Here is a 20450-nt window from a genome sequence, read left to right on the forward strand (position 1 = left end):
AATGTGCTCCACTCGGGCTGAAAACGCTTGTTTGGGACATTACATTAATGTTGACTATAAATCATAAACTAAGCATTTTTCAGCTGAAATAATGAATGTAGTCCTCTTAATTCTTGCTTCTAAAGCATACGCAAGCAGAAATTTCAATGTACAATGATGTTTTTAAAAAAAAACAGTCAAAATGTGCTCCACTCGGGCTGAAAACGCTGTTGGGGACATTTCATTAATGTTGACTATAAATCAAAAACCAAGCATTTTTCAGCTGAAATAATGAATGTAGTCCTCTTAATTCTTGCTTCTAAAGCATACGCAAGCAGAAATTTCAATGTACAATGATGTTTTTAAAAAAACAGTCAAAATGTGCTCCACTCGGGCTGAAAACGCTTGTTTGGGACATTACATTAATGTTGACTATAAATCATAAACTAAGCATTTTTCAGCTGAAATAATGAATGTAGTCCTCTTAATTCTTGCTTCTAAAGCATACGCAAACAGAAATTTCAATGTACAATGATGTTTTTAAAAAAACGGTCAAAATGTGCTCCACTCGGGCTGAAAACGCTTGTTTGGAACATTTCATTAATGTTGACTATAATTCATAAACTAAGCATTTTTCAGCTGAAATAATGATTGTAGTCCTCTTAATTCTTGCTTCTAAAGCATACGCAAGCAGAAATTTCAATGTACAATGATGTTTTTAAAAAAAACAGTCAAAATGTGCTCCACTCGGGCTGAAAACGCTGTTGGGGACATTTCATTAATGTTGACTATAAATCAAAAACCAAGCATTTTTCAGCTGAAATAATGAATGTAGTCCTCTTAATTCTTGCTTCTAAAGCATACGCAAGCAGAAATTTCAATGTACAATGATGTTTTTAAAAAAACAGTCAAAATGTGCTCCACTCGGGCTGAAAACGCTTGTTTGGGACATTACATTAATGTTGACTATAAATCATAAACTAAGCATTTTTCAGCTGAAATAATGAAAGTAGTCCTCTTAATTCTTGCTTCTAAAGCATACGCAAACAGAAATTTCAATGTACAATGATGTTTTTAAAAAAACGGTCAAAATGTGCCCCACTCGGGCTGAAAATGCTTGTTTGGAACATTTCATTAATGTTGACTATAAATCATAAACTAAGCATTTTTCAGCTGAAATAATGAATGTAGTCCTCTTAATTCTTGCTTCTAAAGCATACGCAAACAGAAATTTCAATGTACAATGATGTTTTTAAAAAAACGGTCAAAATGTGCTCCACTCGGGCTGAAAACGCTTGTTTGGAACATTTCATTAATGTTGACTATAAATCATAAACTAAGCATTTTTCAGCTGAAATAATGAATGTAGTCCTCTTAATTCTTGCTTCTAAAGCATATGCAAGCAGAAATTTCAATGTACAATGATGTTTTTAAAAAAAACAGTCAAAATGTGCTCCACTCGGGCTGAAAACGCTGTTGGGGACATTTCATTAATGTTGACTATAAATCAAAAACCAAGCATTTTTCAGCTGAAATAATGAATGTAGTCCTCTTAATTCTTGCTTCTAAAGCATACGCAAGCAGAAATTTCAATGTACAATGATGTTTTTAAAAAAACAGTCAAAATGTGCTCCACTCGGGCTGAAAACGCTGTTGGGGACATTTCATTAATGTTGACTATAAATCAAAAACTAAGCATTTTTCAGCTGAAATAATGAATGTGGTCCTCTTAATTCTTGCTTCTAAAGCATACGCAAGCAGAAATTTCAATGTACAATGATGTTTTTAAAAAAACAGTCAAAATGTGCTCCACTCGGGCTGAAAACGCTTGTTTGGGACATTACATTAATGTTGACTATAAATCATAAACTAAGCATTTTTCAGCTGAAATAATGAATGTAGTCCTCTTAATTCTTGCTTCTAAAGCATACGCAAACAGAAATTTCAATGTACAATGATGTTTTTAAAAAAACGGTCAAAATGTGCTCCACTCGGGCTGAAAACGCTTGTTTGGAACATTTCATTAATGTTGACTATAATTCATAAACTAAGCATTTTTCAGCTGAAATAATGATTGTAGTCCTCTTAATTCTTGCTTCTAAAACATACGCAAGCAGAAATTTCAATGTACAATGATGTTTTTAAAAAAACGGTCAAAATGTGCCCCACTCGGGCTGAAAACGCTTGTTTGGAACATTTCATTAATGTTGACTATAAATCATAAACTAAGCATTTTTCAGCTGAAATAATGAATGTAGTCCTCTTAATTCTTGCTTCTAAAGCATACGCAAGCAGAAATTTCAATGTACAATGATGTTTTTAAAAAAAACTGTCAAAATGTGCTCCACTCGGGCTGAAAACGCTGTTGGGGACATTTCATTAATGTTGACTATAAATCAAAAACTAAGCATTTTTCAGCTGAAATAATGAATGTAGTCCTCTTAATTCTTGCTTCTAAAGCATACGCAAGCAGAAATTTCAATGTACAATGATGTTTATAAAAAAACGGTCAAAATGTGCTCCACTCGGGCTGAAAACGCTGTTGGGGACATCTCATTAATGTTGACTATAAATCAAAAACTAAGCATGTTTCAGCGCAAATAATGAATGTAGTCCTCTTAATTCTTGCTTCTAAAGCATACGCAAGCAGAAATTTCAATGTACAATGATGTTTTTAAAAAAACAGTCAAAATGTGCTCCACTCGGGCTGAAAACGCTGTTGGGGACATTTCATTAATGTTGACTATAAATCATAAACTAAGCATTTTTCAGCTGAAATAATGAATGTAGTCCTCTTAATTCTTGCTTCTAAAGCATACGCAAGCAGAAATTTCAATGTACAATGATGTTTTTAAAAAAACAGTCAAAATGTGCTCCACTCGGGCTGAAAACGCTTGTTTGGGACATTACATTAATGTTGACTATAAATCATAAACTAAGCATTTTTCAGCTGAAATAATGAATGTAGTCCTCTTAATTCTTGCTTCTAAAGCATACGCAAACAGAAATTTCAATGTACAATGATGTTTTTAAAAAAACGGTCAAAATGTGCTCCACTCGGGCTGAAAACGCTTGTTTGGAACATTTCATTAATGTTGACTATAATTCATAAACTAAGCATTTTTCAGCTGAAATAATGAATGTAGTCCTCTTAATTCTTGCTTCTAAAGCATACGCAAGCAGAAATTTCAATGTACAATGATGTTTTTAAAAAAACAGTCAAAATGTGCTCCACTCGGGCTGAAAACGCTGTTGGGGACATTTCATTAATGTTGACTATAAATCATAAACTAAGCATTTTTCAGCTGAAATAATGAATGTAGTCCTCTTAATTCTTGCTTCTAAAGCATACGCAAGCAGAAATTTCAATGTACAATGATGTTTTTAAAAAAACAGTCAAAATGTGCTCCACTCGGGCTGAAAACGCTTGTTTGGGACATTACATTAATGTTGACTATAAATCATAAACTAAGCATTTTTCAGCTGAAATAATGAATGTAGTCCTCTTAATTCTTGCTTCTAAAGCATACGCAAACAGAAATTTCAATGTACAATGATGTTTTTAAAAAAACGGTCAAAATGTGCCCCACTCGGGCTGAAAACGCTTGTTTGGAACATTTCATTAATGTTGACTATAAATCATAAACTAAGCATTTTTCAGCTGAAATAATGAATGTAGTCCTCTTAATTCTTGCTTCTAAAGCATACGCAAACAGAAATTTCAATGTACAATGATGTTTTTAAAAAAACAGTCAAAATGTGCTCCACTCGGGCTGAAAACGCTTGTTTGGAACATTTCATTAATGTTGACTATAATTCATAAACTAAGCATTTTTCAGCTGAAATAATGAATGTAGTCCTCTTAATTCTTGCTTCTAAAGCATACGCAAGCAGAAATTTCAATGTACAATGATGTTTTTAAAAAAAACAGTCAAAATGTGCTCCACTCGGGCTGAAAACGCTGTTGGGGACATTTCATTAATGTTGACTATAAATCAAAAACTAAGCATTTTTCAGCTGAAATAATGAATGTAGTCCTCTTAATTCTTGCTTCTAAAGCATACGCAAGCAGAAATTTCAATGTACAATGATGTTTTTAAAAAAACAGTCAAAATGTGCTCCACTCGGGCTGAAAACGCTGTTGGGGACATTTCATTAATGTTGACTATAAATCATAAACTAAGCATTTTTCAGCTGAAATAATGAATGTAGTCCTCTTAATTCTTGCTTCTAAAGCATACGCAAGCAGAAATTTCAATGTACAATGATGTTTTTAAAAAAACAGTCAAAATGTGCTCCACTCGGGCTGAAAACGCTTGTTTGGGACATTACATTAATGTTGACTATAAATCATAAACTAAGCATTTTTCAGCTGAAATAATGAATGTAGTCCTCTTAATTCTTGCTTCTAAAGCATACGCAAACAGAAATTTCAATGTACAATGATGTTTTTAAAAAAACGGTCAAAATGTGCCCCACTCGGGCTGAAAACGCTTGTTTGGAACATTTCATTAATGTTGACTATAAATCATAAACTAAGCATTTTTCAGCTGAAATAATGAATGTAGTCCTCTTAATTCTTGCTTCTAAAGCATACGCAAACAGAAATTTCAATGTACAATGATGTTTTTAAAAAAACGGCCAAAATGTGATCCACTCGGGCTGAAAACGCTTGTTTGGAACATTTCATTAATGTTGACTATAAATCATAAACTAAGCATTTTTCAGCTAAAATAATGAATGTAGTCCTCTTAATTCTTGCTTCTAAAGCATATGCAAGCAGAAATTTCAATGTACAATGATGTTTTTAAAAAAAAACAGTCAAAATGTGCTCCACTCGGGCTGAAAACGCTGTTGGGGACATTTCATTAATGTTGACTATAAATCAAAAACCAAGCATTTTTCAGCTGAAATAATGAATGTAGTCCTCTTAATTCTTGCTTCTAAAGCATACGCAAGCAGAAATTTCAATGTACAATGATGTTTTTAAAAAAACAGTCAAAATGTGCTCCACTCGGGCTGAAAACGCTTGTTTGGGACATTACATTAATGTTGACTATAAATCATAAACTAAGCATTTTTCAGCTGAAATAATGAATGTAGTCCTCTTAATTCTTGCTTCTAAAGCATACGCAAACAGAAATTTCAATGTACAATGATGTTTTTAAAAAAACGGTCAAAATGTGCTCCACTCGGGCTGAAAACGCTTGTTTGGAACATTTCATTAATGTTGACTATAATTCATAAACTAAGCATTTTTCAGCTGAAATAATGATTGTAGTCCTCTTAATTCTTGCTTCTAAAGCATACGCAAGCAGAAATTTCAATGTACAATGATGTTTTTAAAAAAAACAGTCAAAATGTGCTCCACTCGGGCTGAAAACGCTGTTGGGGACATTTCATTAATGTTGACTATAAATCAAAAACCAAGCATTTTTCAGCTGAAATAATGAATGTAGTCCTCTTAATTCTTGCTTCTAAAGCATACGCAAGCAGAAATTTCAATGTACAATGATGTTTTTAAAAAAACAGTCAAAATGTGCTCCACTCGGGCTGAAAACGCTTGTTTGGGACATTACATTAATGTTGACTATAAATCATAAACTAAGCATTTTTCAGCTGAAATAATGAAAGTAGTCCTCTTAATTCTTGCTTCTAAAGCATACGCAAACAGAAATTTCAATGTACAATGATGTTTTTAAAAAAACGGTCAAAATGTGCCCCACTCGGGCTGAAAATGCTTGTTTGGAACATTTCATTAATGTTGACTATAAATCATAAACTAAGCATTTTTCAGCTGAAATAATGAATGTAGTCCTCTTAATTCTTGCTTCTAAAGCATACGCAAACAGAAATTTCAATGTACAATGATGTTTTTAAAAAAACGGTCAAAATGTGCTCCACTCGGGCTGAAAACGCTTGTTTGGAACATTTCATTAATGTTGACTATAAATCATAAACTAAGCATTTTTCAGCTGAAATAATGAATGTAGTCCTCTTAATTCTTGCTTCTAAAGCATATGCAAGCAGAAATTTCAATGTACAATGATGTTTTTAAAAAAAACAGTCAAAATGTGCTCCACTCGGGCTGAAAACGCTGTTGGGGACATTTCATTAATGTTGACTATAAATCAAAAACCAAGCATTTTTCAGCTGAAATAATGAATGTAGTCCTCTTAATTCTTGCTTCTAAAGCATACGCAAGCAGAAATTTCAATGTACAATGATGTTTTTAAAAAAACAGTCAAAATGTGCTCCACTCGGGCTGAAAACGCTGTTGGGGACATTTCATTAATGTTGACTATAAATCAAAAACTAAGCATTTTTCAGCTGAAATAATGAATGTGGTCCTCTTAATTCTTGCTTCTAAAGCATACGCAAGCAGAAATTTCAATGTACAATGATGTTTTTAAAAAAACAGTCAAAATGTGCTCCACTCGGGCTGAAAACGCTTGTTTGGGACATTACATTAATGTTGATTATAAATCATAAACTAAGCATTTTTCAGCTGAAATAATGAATGTAGTCCTCTTAATTCTTGCTTCTAAAGCATACGCAAACAGAAATTTCAATGTACAATGATGTTTTTAAAAAAACGGTCAAAATGTGCTCCACTCGGGCTGAAAACGCTTGTTTGGAACATTTCATTAATGTTGACTATAATTCATAAACTAAGCATTTTTCAGCTGAAATAATGATTGTAGTCCTCTTAATTCTTGCTTCTAAAACATACGCAAGCAGAAATTTCAATGTACAATGATGTTTTTAAAAAAACGGTCAAAATGTGCCCCACTCGGGCTGAAAACGCTTGTTTGGAACATTTCATTAATGTTGACTATAAATCATAAACTAAGCATTTTTCAGCTGAAATAATGAATGTAGTCCTCTTAATTCTTGCTTCTAAAGCATACGCAAGCAGAAATTTCAATGTACAATGATGTTTTTAAAAAAAACTGTCAAAATGTGCTCCACTCGGGCTGAAAACGCTGTTGGGGACATTTCATTAATGTTGACTATAAATCAAAAACTAAGCATTTTTCAGCTGAAATAATGAATGTAGTCCTCTTAATTCTTGCTTCTAAAGCATACGCAAGCAGAAATTTCAATGTACAATGATGTTGACTGATCTGCTCTTACCGCAGTCCTGTCAGCTATCTGAGGACAACTAACAGTCCTGACCGACTCTCCAATTAAAGGGTTAAGACGTCCCGTTAGTCCAGCACAGCTCTAACGCTGTATCGCCAGGCGACGGACATCTGCGTAAGCCGGTGTCGAGGAGGATACGTTCTGGTGCTCACAGCCTTTAAGTTTTTAAGCGTCTACCCATCTTACTTTAATCCGCCGACTCGTCGAGTAACCGTTGAGACGAGAAGGTAGAAAAATTACGCAAATTATATATGGCTGCTCCTCACTCTAAAAGATCATTTGCACTTGTTAAGACCAGAATAGGGTTTAGCAGTCTTATACGACCACTCGGGTACGTTTGTTTTAACTTCAACCAACTCTGAGTAACTAAACTTTAATCAAGAATGGCACTGCCGATGTAAAGGCAATATAATTATTTCACTTACAAAAGACTAGGAGGTTCTCTAATTTTGGTCTATAAAAATGACAGAGATAGAATAAAGAATGAAATTTTGAAGTATTTATTTAGCGAAAGCAAAGCGAATAATTATTCACAGTATCAAAAAGTACATGGCTGGGCCTACCATGCCCTCTTAATACATAATACACAAAAACACATTCAATACATTTTGTCTTTCAGCTAATAAATGATTAAGATAAAACTTCGTCCAAGGCTATGAAAAACCATGCACAAAAACAAGTATAATGAAATAAAGATTTTAAAACATAATGAAAGGAGTGGAAAGTTTCTAAAAAGTCTAATACCAATTTTGAAAGAGGATCAAAGTGATCAGTTTCAATCCTCCTACATTGCGAATTAATGACATTATTAGTTGGGCTATCGGATGGATTTAGAATTTAGAATGACTTCCTTACCGGTTTGCTGCTTGAAATCCTCCGAAGGCTAACAACGTCGCAAGAATTTAAAAAGTGTCCAATTCTGAGAGTGACAGAGTCCTACTCCGACTTGGTGGTTTACACCCGAAGCCTGGAGAGGATCCTCACGCTTTTGGCAGGCAAAGGCAAAAAGGAAGCTACGAGTCTTGGGTGTTGGCCTTTTTATAGGACCTCAATCCCATGACTCGATGTACGCGTAATGGAACATACTTTGAACGATCTTAACCTTAAATGGAGGACTTTGAACGATCTTAGCCTTAATGAACGATCTTAGCCTTAAATGGAGGAAGTGAAAGTGTCACTGTGACACTTTGAGCACTTTTAATCGAACGATCGGACATGACTAATATCAACTCAAGGCCAGGCAGCAGCCTTTCCACCAAAAATAAGCATACATGGGCATTTGTTCCTCTTTTGGTATGCTGACCTGGCAGCTCAGTGTCTGTGCTGGCCGTTTAGTAACTTTCCACTTGAACACACGAACATTCCGATATGATTCAGCTGTATCTTGATCAAAGATACAGTTTAAAATGGTAATAACAAGTTGCATATTTCAAATCAGGCTAAAAAAGGCAATAACATATCATATGTGCACATTTACAGAATAAACATGAACATAGGTCTTAACATTTGTGATCAATTGACACTTTTTCCAATGGCAGTTACAGAGTAATATTGAGCATGACTTATTGCTAAAAGCTTGCTTTGATCTTATGGCCTCACAATGTGTCTACATTGTGAGTTGACTTCATGGACTTCTTTAATGTTGGTTGTCTTCAGAGATGATTTGGTGTCTGCTGTTTATGATATATTTATTTATAATATATTTATATTTATATTATATTCATTTATTTGTTTTATTCCAGTCGAGGTCAATTCTGACTGGTATCTTAAGCCAATAATTTACATGATAATTTTACATCAATTTGGCTCAATGTTACATCAACATGGCGCATTATTCCATCACATCGCTGCACTACCTGCGTTCACCACTATGTGTCGCCATTGCCCTCATCACATGACACCCCCTCCTTGGATTCAGTACCAGGCAGCCTTGGCAGGGCCATCCCGGAGAACCCTCAGAAGTCGTAGTCCAACTGATGTTCCCGCCTAATCTCGTCGAGCAGATCCTCAACCCCAGTGTTGGATGACTGCGGAAAGTCAGTCATCATAGCCAATGTGGATACATGCAATGCAGCATGCAGAGATAGCAGGGGCGAGTCAGCTCGAGGAGGGGCATCAGTGGGGGGAGCCAGGTCATCATCATCCACAACGTCCTCCTCCGAATCCCCATGGGTATCCCCATCATTAAGGTCTCCGCAATCGCACACCATGGGCGAGCGAACCTGGGGTGACAGGGTCGGAGGGGAGGTTGCTCCTGACCACATAGGCGAGACCGGTACAATTACCGGGCTCTTAGGTTGCACTGGGATGCTCAAGGGGACCTCAGTGGTAACAGCGGGAGCCGACTCAGGGACCCCGGCGTCAGCCACCGGAGGACTCGGCTTGGGCATCCTTCTAGGGCTTGTAGCGACACAAAGACCACTGTTAAGGTGAGAGGTAATACAGCGACTGGAATCAGGAAAACGCCAAGTTAAATGAGTCAAAGAATGAACATAACCGAGCGCAGTACTTCCATCCCGGACAAGAGATGGAGGCAAACGTGAACTGCCTCGGGTCATCTTAACCAGTTTGGCTCCGAAAATTAGCCCTGTAAATCCTTCCAGGGACAGCCGAAGCTCTGAAAGCAGACATGCATCATTTCTGATATAGACACCATCAGGCAGGAACCAGTTTGGCCCTGAACAGTAGGGTGGAGGGAAGCAACAGGAACCCATGAAGGACTTCCCCACGACCCAGGCGAAGCACACTCGTTCGGTCCCGCACAGGAGACAGGAAGGGAGGCTCACCTATAATTTTCATAACCACAAGATCAAAAAACCGAATTGCTCCTATTCGGCAGGAGCTTCCTTAATTTTTTTGTACATTTTTTGGTTGCCCTTTTTTGCCGCTCGCTTCGACCGAGATACAGAAGAACTGTATTACTCGGGAGCTCCAGGTCGTCCAGCAATCACTGGTGATATAATCTCCAGAGACTGGTGAGGACTAGGGAGCGCGATTCTAGCAACATAAGAAGTAGAATTGGAAAGGTTGTGTCCGGTATAATTTGGTATAGCCGGTGGAGTATCAGTGTAAGGGTGCTGTTGTGGTATGGGTGCATGTGGTGGATCAGTGTGAGTGCGTCTTGGTGATGTGGGTGTTTGGGGTGTGTATGTATGAAGTCTAGGCAAATTATCATCATGATTGGCATTCCGAGGTGGAAGGGTAAAAAATGCAGAATAAGTAAAGAACCAGGCAATTAAAACCAATTGACTAACTATACCAAGCCATAGTAACAGGGAGATTATTCCCCATACTATGCCCCATAGTACTAGCTTGACTGTGCGTATAACCCAGACCTGGCTGGAGCTAGTGCGGCACTTAAGCCGTGTCACCAGGCCCATAACATACAAAGCCAGAGCCATGGCTAGCACACCTTCAAGAATAGTAGCCCCGTAGACTAGAGGGAAGAAAAAGGCAGACACAACGTCTAACACCAGCCAGCAGAGCAGCAGGACAGTTTCCGCTATCCCCACAGCTGTGTTGAGGTTGATTTTCACTCGCCCATGCATGTACACAAGAAAAAGGCCCATGCCATACGTGTAAGTACGGAACAGCAGCCTTAATACCAAAACTTTGGATATAGAAACAATTAGAATTAAAGGTCGAGTAAATTGTCGCCAATCCCAATAGCCAGTGCAGCTATATCCTATCCAAATAGCAAAAATTATCCAAAATTCAATTTCATTACTTACTTCAGTGACGGTGCCAGGTCGTCCGTAAGTAGTATCATTAAGATTGTTTGCCATGGTTCAGCAAGGTTACCTTTCCACCTTTGAGTGCTCAGCTTGGACCCGAGAGACCAAGTGACTAGCGTGCCGCTGAGCCGCGGCTCTTATAGGCAGTTTGGCTCCACCCCTCGGGCGCGGTTTCATTTCGTGGGCTGGCTTTTGCATCATTGGAGGTTGTCCTGGGTCGTCCCCTCGGTGAGATGAATCGCTGGACTCCACCCTTGGTGATGAGGTAGATACATCCTGCAACGGCGATGATTCCGATCGCCAGCAGAATCCATCTCCACAGTCCCCCAATTGCTTCAGCCATCCAATCTCCAACAGCAGACATCCCTTCCCCCACAATCTCAACGCTGGTTCTAATGGCTGCCTTGGTGGTTTTGACAAAGGCCAGGCCAACCACTTCGTACCATGCGCAATCATGGAGGTCAGTGCCGCTGCCACACTGCAGCCAGTGTTCAGCGGGGGAGTGACAAGTCCCGTTGTTGTAGATCTTATTCGGGCCCACCCAGTCGTAGCCAATCACTTCCTGTCCCCAGCACAGGCTCCTTCTGAGCGCGTGTCCTTCAATGATTTGGCGAAGGGGATGAGGTTGATTAGGCCGGTACCTTGTGGGTGCAGTCCGATGTTTTGCGATGAACAGTTGGTAGTCTTTCATCCATTTCTGGCAGAAAGTCTCATTTCCGTGTCGATTGCGTTTCCATGTCCCGTCGGACTGCTTTGTCCAAAAGGCTCCTTCATCGTCAGTAGAACCGTCATCAGGAAAGTTCTCTTGACAATAATCTTTCCACTGGGGCCAAGTGTTGCAAGGTCGTCGGGCCAAAGTAACTGAACATTGAGTCTTTTCTTTGTTACAAATCATCCTCCAAGGTCTAGGAGTGGCATACAAGTACGGAGTGTACGAGGGCCAAATGTCCTGTTCTTTGGAGTAGACAGTTGCAACATACTGATACTTGACCCAGTAGTTGGTCGACACATTTAGGCAAGGCATTACATATTGTTTCATTTCAGTTTTCCAAAAACCCCACCATGTTCTTGTGAGATCTCTGGTGTGGAATTCTTTCCATTGCTGTAAGATTCCCTTCACAGTTTTGTTGGTTTTTAGGCCAGAACAATTATATAACCATTGCACCGAAATTAGCTTTTGAACTTCGTATAGGGGGCACCTTGGTGAGTTCCCTACAGACCATTGTTGTTGGTGCAGAGCGTCGTAGATTCTATCTGCTACGCATTTATCAATTTTGTTAAAATCATTTTGTGGTACAGACATCAGATCATCTGGGTTTGGGAGTCGCTGAACCCACATGTTCTGAGGCGTTTTGAAAAAATGGTGAGAGCCTTGGGTGGTTCTATATTCGTACCAGAGGTCAAGTCTTTTCTCCCATAGCCAGGGGAGAGACACATTCAACCAATGTTCATAATCTACTTTAGTTATTGGTTGGATGGGGGAGTCTACCCAGAGGTTTGCTACCTCAAATTCAGGGTTAGAAATGCTTGTGGCTACTAAAACCTGGAATTGTTCAGTACATTTACTGCCAACATTCCAATAACACTTTGAAAGTTTTTGTGCCAAAAGACATACATTTGTTACCTGATGCTTTGTTATGTCAAGTTTGTGTTTAGCCAGAACTTTTATAGATCTCCCCAATCTTTTCTTATTTCTAGCTCTAAACGGCGCATGACGGTTAGCGGGGACTGGTGCCGGAGTGGTTAACAATTTTTCAGGCACACAATTTAATTTCAAACAACTCCAACAAGGTTCCCACTTAGGGCGGAAATCAATACAAGTGTTATTAGGTTTTGGAGCGTCTCTTACCCAATTGGTCCCCTCGATCCATTCTCCGTCATCACGCCCGGGCAAGGGAGAGCAATATGACGAATAGTGCCATTTTCCTGTTTCATTCCCTATTTTAATCCAATTTCTTCTAACTAACCTAGTTTCTTTCTTTATCAACAATATGATTTCAGCTAGAGTGTCCAATTTTCCAGCAAGCATCCACACATCATGGACTGTGAATTCAAAGTCTTCTTTGTGGTCTCGAAACGTTGTTGCATTCTTCAGGAGTTCAATCCCTGTCTTGACTCTGGGTTTCAAATCGTCCTTAACTTTTCTGATAAGTCCTTCGAGCCCCCCAGAATCAATCAGTGGGTATGGGTAGGTCCATTGTATCTTGATTTTCTTGCTTCTGGTTTTCCAACAGGTCTGGTTGTATTCTTTGCTTGTTCCATATTCGAATTTTGTCATTTCTAGCGGGTCAGGCTTGACAATTTTTCTGCAGCTTCGTATGTCACCGAACCAGCAGTTGAGCCATACTGCCACTAAGATTATCGTACAACAAGTAAACAGTATTCGGCAAACATATTTTTCCCAAGGTATCTCATCCAAAGGCAAGATGGATGGCTTGTATAGAGGGAAGCCTCTGCTGGGGCTGAAGTCCTGGGTAGATATCATCGGAGGTTCAGCTTCTTCAATAGGCACCAATTCTATTTCTTCCATTGACTGTGGTTGTTGGCTTACAACCACTGGTTCCTCATAGTGGTGCACCACTTTAGATGGGTCTTCAGGTGCATCACTTTGAGGAGAGCTTGGATCGTTGAGGAGTTCTGTGTTCTTGTATATCGGTTCAATGTTGGCATAAGTCAATTGCGGGGATGTTTGGTGGAGGTAGGAGCCCGGTTCTGGTTCGTTGTCCATGGGGTCTTCTAAGTGGAGACCGCTCTCCAAGAGGTCTTCTTCGATGCTCTCTTGCTGGATGTCTGCCACTTCTGACCCTTCGCTCCTCTAATCCTCTTGTAGTCTTCAGCCATCGCCCACTTCCACGCAGTGACTTGGACCACGCCTGGTTTGGGGGAGGGGCCTTCAACCTCTTGGTCCCGCCCTTCTCCTGGCAGTTCCTTAACTCCCGCTGCGCGGTTCTTGTGTTCCTCTCTGCTCCAAGCTCTAATTGGTCTTATTTGCAATACCTGTATCAATTCTTCGTACACAGGTTGCCTCCATTCATCCAACAGTGAGGTCAATTTCCAATAAGAATTTCTGCTGGACTCATGGTTTCTTAAGCATGAAAAAGTCGGTGGGTTGTCTCGGCAGAAGTCTTCTCCTACAACTTTCACAATCAGCACTTGTTTGAAGTTGTTGTAGGTCCCAACTGCTTCTTCAGCTTCTCTTTTCTTGATTTCCAAAAACATGGCTCTATCGTTTGTCCACAGGAGTTCTTTGTCCTCCTTGGTGGTCCTGGAGATCTCGATGTAAGGCGGTTGTACATTATCATAGTAGTTTGGTCCCCATCTGACAAGTATGTCCTCATCCTGGTGGGCATTCAGCACCCAAGGCAATCCAGGGGGGAATTTTGTTCTCCAAAGCTCAGTTCCTTGTCGAGGCGTAGGATACTTGAGTATTGCTTCCGCATAGCACCACTGCGGGTTGCTAAACAGATTTGGCATTGAGCCCCAGTCCTCCTGCAGCTGTTCTTTGGTTTTCTTGGGTTCGGAGTAATCTCCGTTGCGGAAAGTGATGTCGGTTTCAATGAGATAATTATGAGACATCTTACCGATGCATGAATGTGAGTAGTCCAGGCGTCCTCTAAGCATAAAAGGAAATTTCTTACCTGCACGTTCTCTTATCAAGTCATTCAAAGCATGGTAATTTGTGTATATTTTCGCCTTCTCTTCTCCAATAGATTGTATCAAAACTTCGTTTTCCAGTTTCTTCTTCTCTTTGTCCGTTTCAGTCGTGTGGTCAATATGCACGTAGTCATGATCCTTGTAGAGCGCACCATGGATCATTGCTCTGTTTCTGTTGTTTCTCCCTCCACTGAGGTCGTTTTGGGTTCCAATTGCCGGCTGCATGCTTCACCAAGTATGGCCAGGCGGTTCTCGGTTCCCTCGGTCTTGGTTGACGGTCTCTTCCACAGCCTGGAGAGTTCCTTCTCTGCTGACTCTTTGCTCAGATGTCTAGTCAAGATTGGAAGCTTGTCGGTCAGGCTGGGCTTTTTAAGCTTGGGGGGCGGAGCCTCAGTTGGTTCCTCCTCTTCTGGGGACTGCCCTTTTTTGGATTCTTCTGCTTTGTCATCATTTATCTCTTCATTCGCTGTTTCAGTTTCTTCACCGGATTCCGCTGAATTTCCACTTATTGGTTTTTCTAGGTAATTTTCGGCGGTCCCCACCCTCAGCTTTATGGCCAAGGCATAGATCCCATCATAAGGTATCATCGTGACTTGGAAAGCGATTTTGATTATGACGGCTTGTTCCGGGTGTCGTATTCTCCCAGGACGTGGTCGGTACCAGAGTTTTCCAAATTCTTCTTCTCTGGGTGTCCTGCTTCCACTGCTGGTGTACGGCGCCAGGTGGTAACAAATTACCTTCTTCTTGTACTGCAATTCTTTTTCTGTGAGATCTAGGGCAGTGACATAGGTGTGCAGTGCACTGTCCGCTCCAATGATCTCTTCGGGTGCTTTTGGTCCATCTTCCCATTCCTGGGTCGCTCCGGAGTGAATCATTTCTTTCAACAGTCTAGCCCAGGTTGTCAGTGTCCACAGGCCTTGTGTTGCGTTTTCCAATTTTCTCCTCACTTTGTTGATTTGTGGATCTTCTCCGTAGCTTTCCACATACATCACACTTGATACAGGCTCCACCAGTCGTCGGAGCCACGCCGGAACAGAAGAAGGAGCTTCAGGCCAATTCTGGGCTATCAGCACCTCCAACTGTTTACTCCACTGGCCGTTGCCCACCCCGTGTGTAAGGAGAGGTGGCAACGGAATCAGCGGGGTTACTGCTCTTGTCAGTTCTCCTCCAGTTGCTTCATTCAGTTGGACAAGTTTTCCTGCCGTTATGTTTTCCAAGCACTGGTCACAGAATCTCACCTCAAAGCCGTCCCACACACAACGGCACTTCCCGTCAGTCGGGTCAGCTTTGCTGAGATCCAGGCTCCACTGAGCGAAGAACTTGATCCTTGGTAGTGGATTCATTCTGCATAGCTCACATACATATGAGTCTAATACTTTGGCCGGAGAGATTCTTCCTTCCAGGCCATAGCCTCCCTCCGCTTCAATCTGCTCCTCCGGGCTCAACTCAAGATCCGTTGGCTTCAAGTAGCTGGCTCCGGAGAACAGAGTGCGCAGGGCGTTTGGTCTCAGGCAAATGACACAGGCTTCTTGATCCAGTGTCCATTCGAAGTGTTCATCTGCATCCTTCAGCAGATATCCTTTCTTGGCATTGCTCAAATTCATGAGCGCTCTTCCAACATAAATTCCTCCTGCGGTTCTTCGTGTGACGACCGCTCCTCTGACCGCGGCAATGCGGGCATAGGGTGGTACAAATTCTGATGCCATTCTTCTTTTGTTTTAGTTACTCTTGGTTGGAGCTGAATCAGCTGATAGTGGTTTGAGCTGCTCCACTCCTTGAATTCCTCGCTTCTTTAGACGCACTGTATTTCTGTCTAATATTTCTTCAACAATGTCAGTTCGGTCATACTTAGCTTTTACTGCAAGATGGCTTGGCGCTTCTCGGGACTTGATCCAGACTCGCTGTCCAACACGAAATGGGCATTTTCTTGCTGGTTGAGTCTTTATATCTGATGTTCGCCCCGCCTCTTGGGCAACGAAAGGCCGTTGGTTCAATTCTTCCGAAGGGGAGGGTCTATCAGTTCGACTTCTCCCGTTCAGGTTGACGCCCAGTTCCACCAATTTTTCACTCCATTCTTTTCCATTTGCATTTTTTCCTAGCCAATTCTTGACTAGGCCAATGGTCCTTTCAGCAACGCCGTTGGCTTGTGGTGTGTAAGGGGGCGAGTAGATCCTTGTCACTCCCCACTTTTGACACCATTTGTCCACTTGAGCGTTCTTGAAATGAGTCCCATTGTCTGTTCTTAGTTCCTTTGGTATGCCAAGCCATTTGCATCCCTCATTCAGGGTTTTTATGACACTATTGGCGTTAGCTTTTCTCACTGCGTTCACGCCAAAGTGTCCTGACATTGAGTCCACAAGCACAATAAGGTACTTCTCACCTTTAGTGCCGTTTACTCCCATGGGTCCTGCTACGTCCATGCAGATTGATCCCCAGGGAACAGTGCTCTTGATTGTCAGTCCATCCGCCCGCTGTCCTCGTCGTCCTGCGTTGTATTGGTTACATGGTACGCAGTCGCGTAGAACTTCGCGGATTTTCTTGTCGGGAATCCAAAGTTCCAACTTTTCCAACTCTTTTCGTGTGGGCAAAGGGCCTCCGTGGCCTAGCGCTTCATGTACGGCCGTAACCACTTCCCTCACGAACTCTTCTGGGACCACCCTTCCACGCGGGGTCTTGTCCCAGCTTGTTGCTCCTACAACTACAACTTTTCTCTCTTGGACGTATCGGTCAACTTCATCATTACCTTTCCAGTGAGCCCCCTCCTTGACGTGGGCTCTCTGGTGGACAACATCAATGTTCAGGTATAACCTTATCTCGGCTATCTTTTTCCATAGCTCACTATGTGCAATAGGTTTCCCTTTTGCGCTCTCGTAACCATTCTCTTCCCAGATGGTCAGATCTTCCATGAGAGCCTGGGCACAATAGTGGCTGTCAGTTATGAGTCTCACTCGTTTTATGTTTCTTGTCATGACTTCCAAAAGTCCTTCCAGCACTGCTGTAGCTTCTCCTGCTTGTGCACTGCCGGATGTTTTTCCTTTGCGTCTTATTCGTTCTTCCCCGTTTTCTTTGAGTATGAAGCCCCAATGGGCTTTTTGATCTTCGGCTTTCTTCGAGCCATCGGTGTAGAGAACCCAGTCATAGGGCTTCTCTTTTTCTTTTTCTTCCACCTTTGGCTTTTTGCCAGCCTTGTCAGGTCCGATTTCCAGGTCGGGGTCCAACAGGATGTCTTCCCATCTTCCCCATCGGACGTTAGTGGCTTTGGTGCTCTCGAGGGTTGCTTTTCTCAGGAATCGGTGGACATTACTTTGAGTGACCACCTTGATGCCTTGTCCTTGGGCCAAGTCTTTCAAAGAGCTCCAATACTTGGCAATTATTGCTAGCTCCCTTTCTTCTTGTGGAAACTTCTTCTCCACATCATCCAGTGTGTAGGTCCACAAGGCAACTAGTCCTGCTCCTTCATTGCTGACGCTTACCATTGCATCTTCTCCCTCGCAGAGTATAACAGCAACTAATCTTGCTGTTAAGCTTCTTGTTTCTAGTCGCACAGCTTCCCTGACTGCTTGTTTCAGGTTTTCCAAGTTTTGTTGGTCTTTTGCTGACCATGTCCATAGTTTCTGATCAGCCGCTGTTTTCCTCAGCTTGGCGTACAGCGGTCGTGCATTTTTCTGGTAGTAGGGAACATGATCCCTGACGTAATTGCACAATCCCAATATTTTCTGCAGGTCATTCTCGGATTTCGGTGGCTGGATTGCTTCAATCTTGTTCCGATATCCTTCTGATAGTCCCAGGTCCTCAGTCACTTGAAAACCCAAGTAGTCCACTTGGAATCTTGCAAGTTGGCATTTCTTCAGATTGAGTTTGAGACCTGCGACTGAGACTCTTTCAATCACCTTTTGCAGCGTGTCCAGATGTTCTTCTTCCGTGTCACTGGCAATAAACACATCGTCAATGTACACTGTGACATCCAGTCCATCCAGCACTTCCAAAACTGCTGTCTGGAACACGTTGGGTGAATTCTTGTAGCCTTGTGGCAATCTTTGCCACACATAGGCTTTGCCTTTGTGGGTGAAGGCTGTTTTTCCTTGCGACGCTTTGGCTAGTCTCATGGAGAAAAATCCATTTGCAAGGTCAATGCACGATTTGTATTTTCTTACTGTCAGAGTCTTCAGTGAAGCTTGGGGGTTGATGAGGCTAGCTCGATTCGCTACTGTCCGGCGATTGAGAGCCTTAAAGTTGATCACTGGCCTCCATCCTCCTCCAACTGCATCTGGTTTCTTCACGGCTTGTATTGGGCTGTTTGTGATAGGATTTTCTTCTCTTCTGATTATGTCAAGTGCCAATAGTTCTCTCACTATTGTGTCCATTTCTGTTACAGCTCCCGGATTAATTGGGTACTGTCTCACTGGTGGGTGCACTCCTCCTTCGATTGTGTGCACATACCTTGGTCCAAGGTCTCCGCAGTCGTTCTTGAAGTGTGCCACAACTGCTTTGTCCAAGATCTTGGCCAATTTTTCTTTTCCTTCAGGCGACAAATCGCTATCTTGTACTTGTTGTTCTCTTACAGCGGGCACGTCCACTGGCTTGTACCATTCTTGCGGTGGTGCAATTCCTGTTGGACCTACTCGTATTGCTTTCATCTTCAGTCTTTTCAATCTCTTCTGCATTGATTGTCGCTTGTTTTTGGGTCTTTGCATTTCTTCCAAATCTCTTAATGACAATAAATTGTAAGGGCCAAGGATCCAAACAATTCCTAGCCATATTCCATATTTCATTTGTTCTCTTCGTCCATTTGCAACTATTACTGATAGGTGTCCTAGTGGCTTTAAGGCTCTACGGGTCATCGACACCTGTGCTCCTGTGTCCACCAAGTAGGGTACTCCCTCGATGTCAGCATAGAGACAGTCTCCTCTTCGGTAGGCACCTTTCAACAGAATGACCCGTGCCTCGTCTGCCATTATTGCTGGGGCTCTCCAGAGCTCGCTTCTTTACGAGCTTCATGGAGAGCCTTCTTTTCTTCTGGTGTCATTTTCAAATATTCTTCTTTTGAAACATATGCTCCAGGTCCTGTCTTTTTGTAGACCTGCTTTAAGTTGCTGTTTGAACTTTGTCCTTGGTCTTCAGCTGGTTTCTGCTGTCGATCCTTAGAGTAGTTCGATCTCGATTGTTGTTGAGGCTTACTGTAGGCTTGCTTTTGTTGTTGTTGTTGTTGTTGTTGCTGTGGTCTCGGCGCTGGCGTTTGTTCATTCCCTCGCGAACGATTAGGGGTGGCCGAGGCCTTCCTCTTCTCACTGTAGTGCTTGGCCAGCCGGTCCCATTGCTTGATTGACGCCTCAATTTTGTTTAAAGTTGCATCTGGACCCATCCTTATGAAAGTTGTATCACTTCCTCTTTCTTCTGTAATTCTTCTTAACACTTTGACATATCTAGTAGGGGTTATGACTTGTTTCAACTTGTACCACACATTCAGTAGTGTTACCCCTTGTTTCAGTTGATCTTTGGCTCTGTCGATGTAGGTATCTTCATCCTCCTCTTCGTCATCCACCCATCTTTTGTAGACCTCGTCTGCAGTTTCTTCCGGGCCGACGGGATCTCCGGTGACGAATTGGAGCCACATCTTCTTTGCCACTTCTCCCCATGGTGCATCTCGGACCAGGGGCCATATTGCATACAAGTATTCTCTTGTTGTCTCTCTTTGGTACTTGGGTCTAACCATTGTTTTCAGGGCCTTGAAGGCTTTCATGTCCTTCTCAGGGTTTTCGTGCACAATTCCATATCCCACGTTCTGGACAGGTTGGTCAACCGTGGCCTTGATTCCCCTTTTTGACAAAGTCACTACTCGTGGTGTTGTTTCGAGCGGTGCGGGAGCAGTTGTTGTAGGCTCATCGTCTTGATCCAACTCTTCATAAGCTTTGAGCGCCGCTTTAGCATGATCATAAA

General features: G+C 41.6%; 1 protein-coding gene across 1 annotated transcript; it reads right to left on the reverse strand.

Annotated features, from left to right (window-relative positions):
• Positions 1 to 10951: 10951 nt before the first annotated feature.
• On the reverse strand, positions 10952 to 12039 carry LOC148423277 (uncharacterized). The gene has a single exon (XM_088415558.1). It carries the CDS (start codon positions 11896 to 11898, stop codon positions 10972 to 10974), a length of 927 nt encoding a protein of 308 aa, XP_088271684.1. The 5' UTR covers positions 11899 to 12039; the 3' UTR covers positions 10952 to 10971.
• Positions 12040 to 20450: the final 8411 nt, after the last annotated feature.

The sequence above is a fragment of the Hippichthys cyanospilos genome, chromosome 5 (genome assembly GCF_059441005.1).
Source record: "Hippichthys cyanospilos isolate Australia breed blue-spotted pipefish chromosome 5, RoL_Hcya_1.0, whole genome shotgun sequence".
Lineage (NCBI taxonomy): Eukaryota > Metazoa > Chordata > Actinopteri > Syngnathiformes > Syngnathidae > Hippichthys > Hippichthys cyanospilos.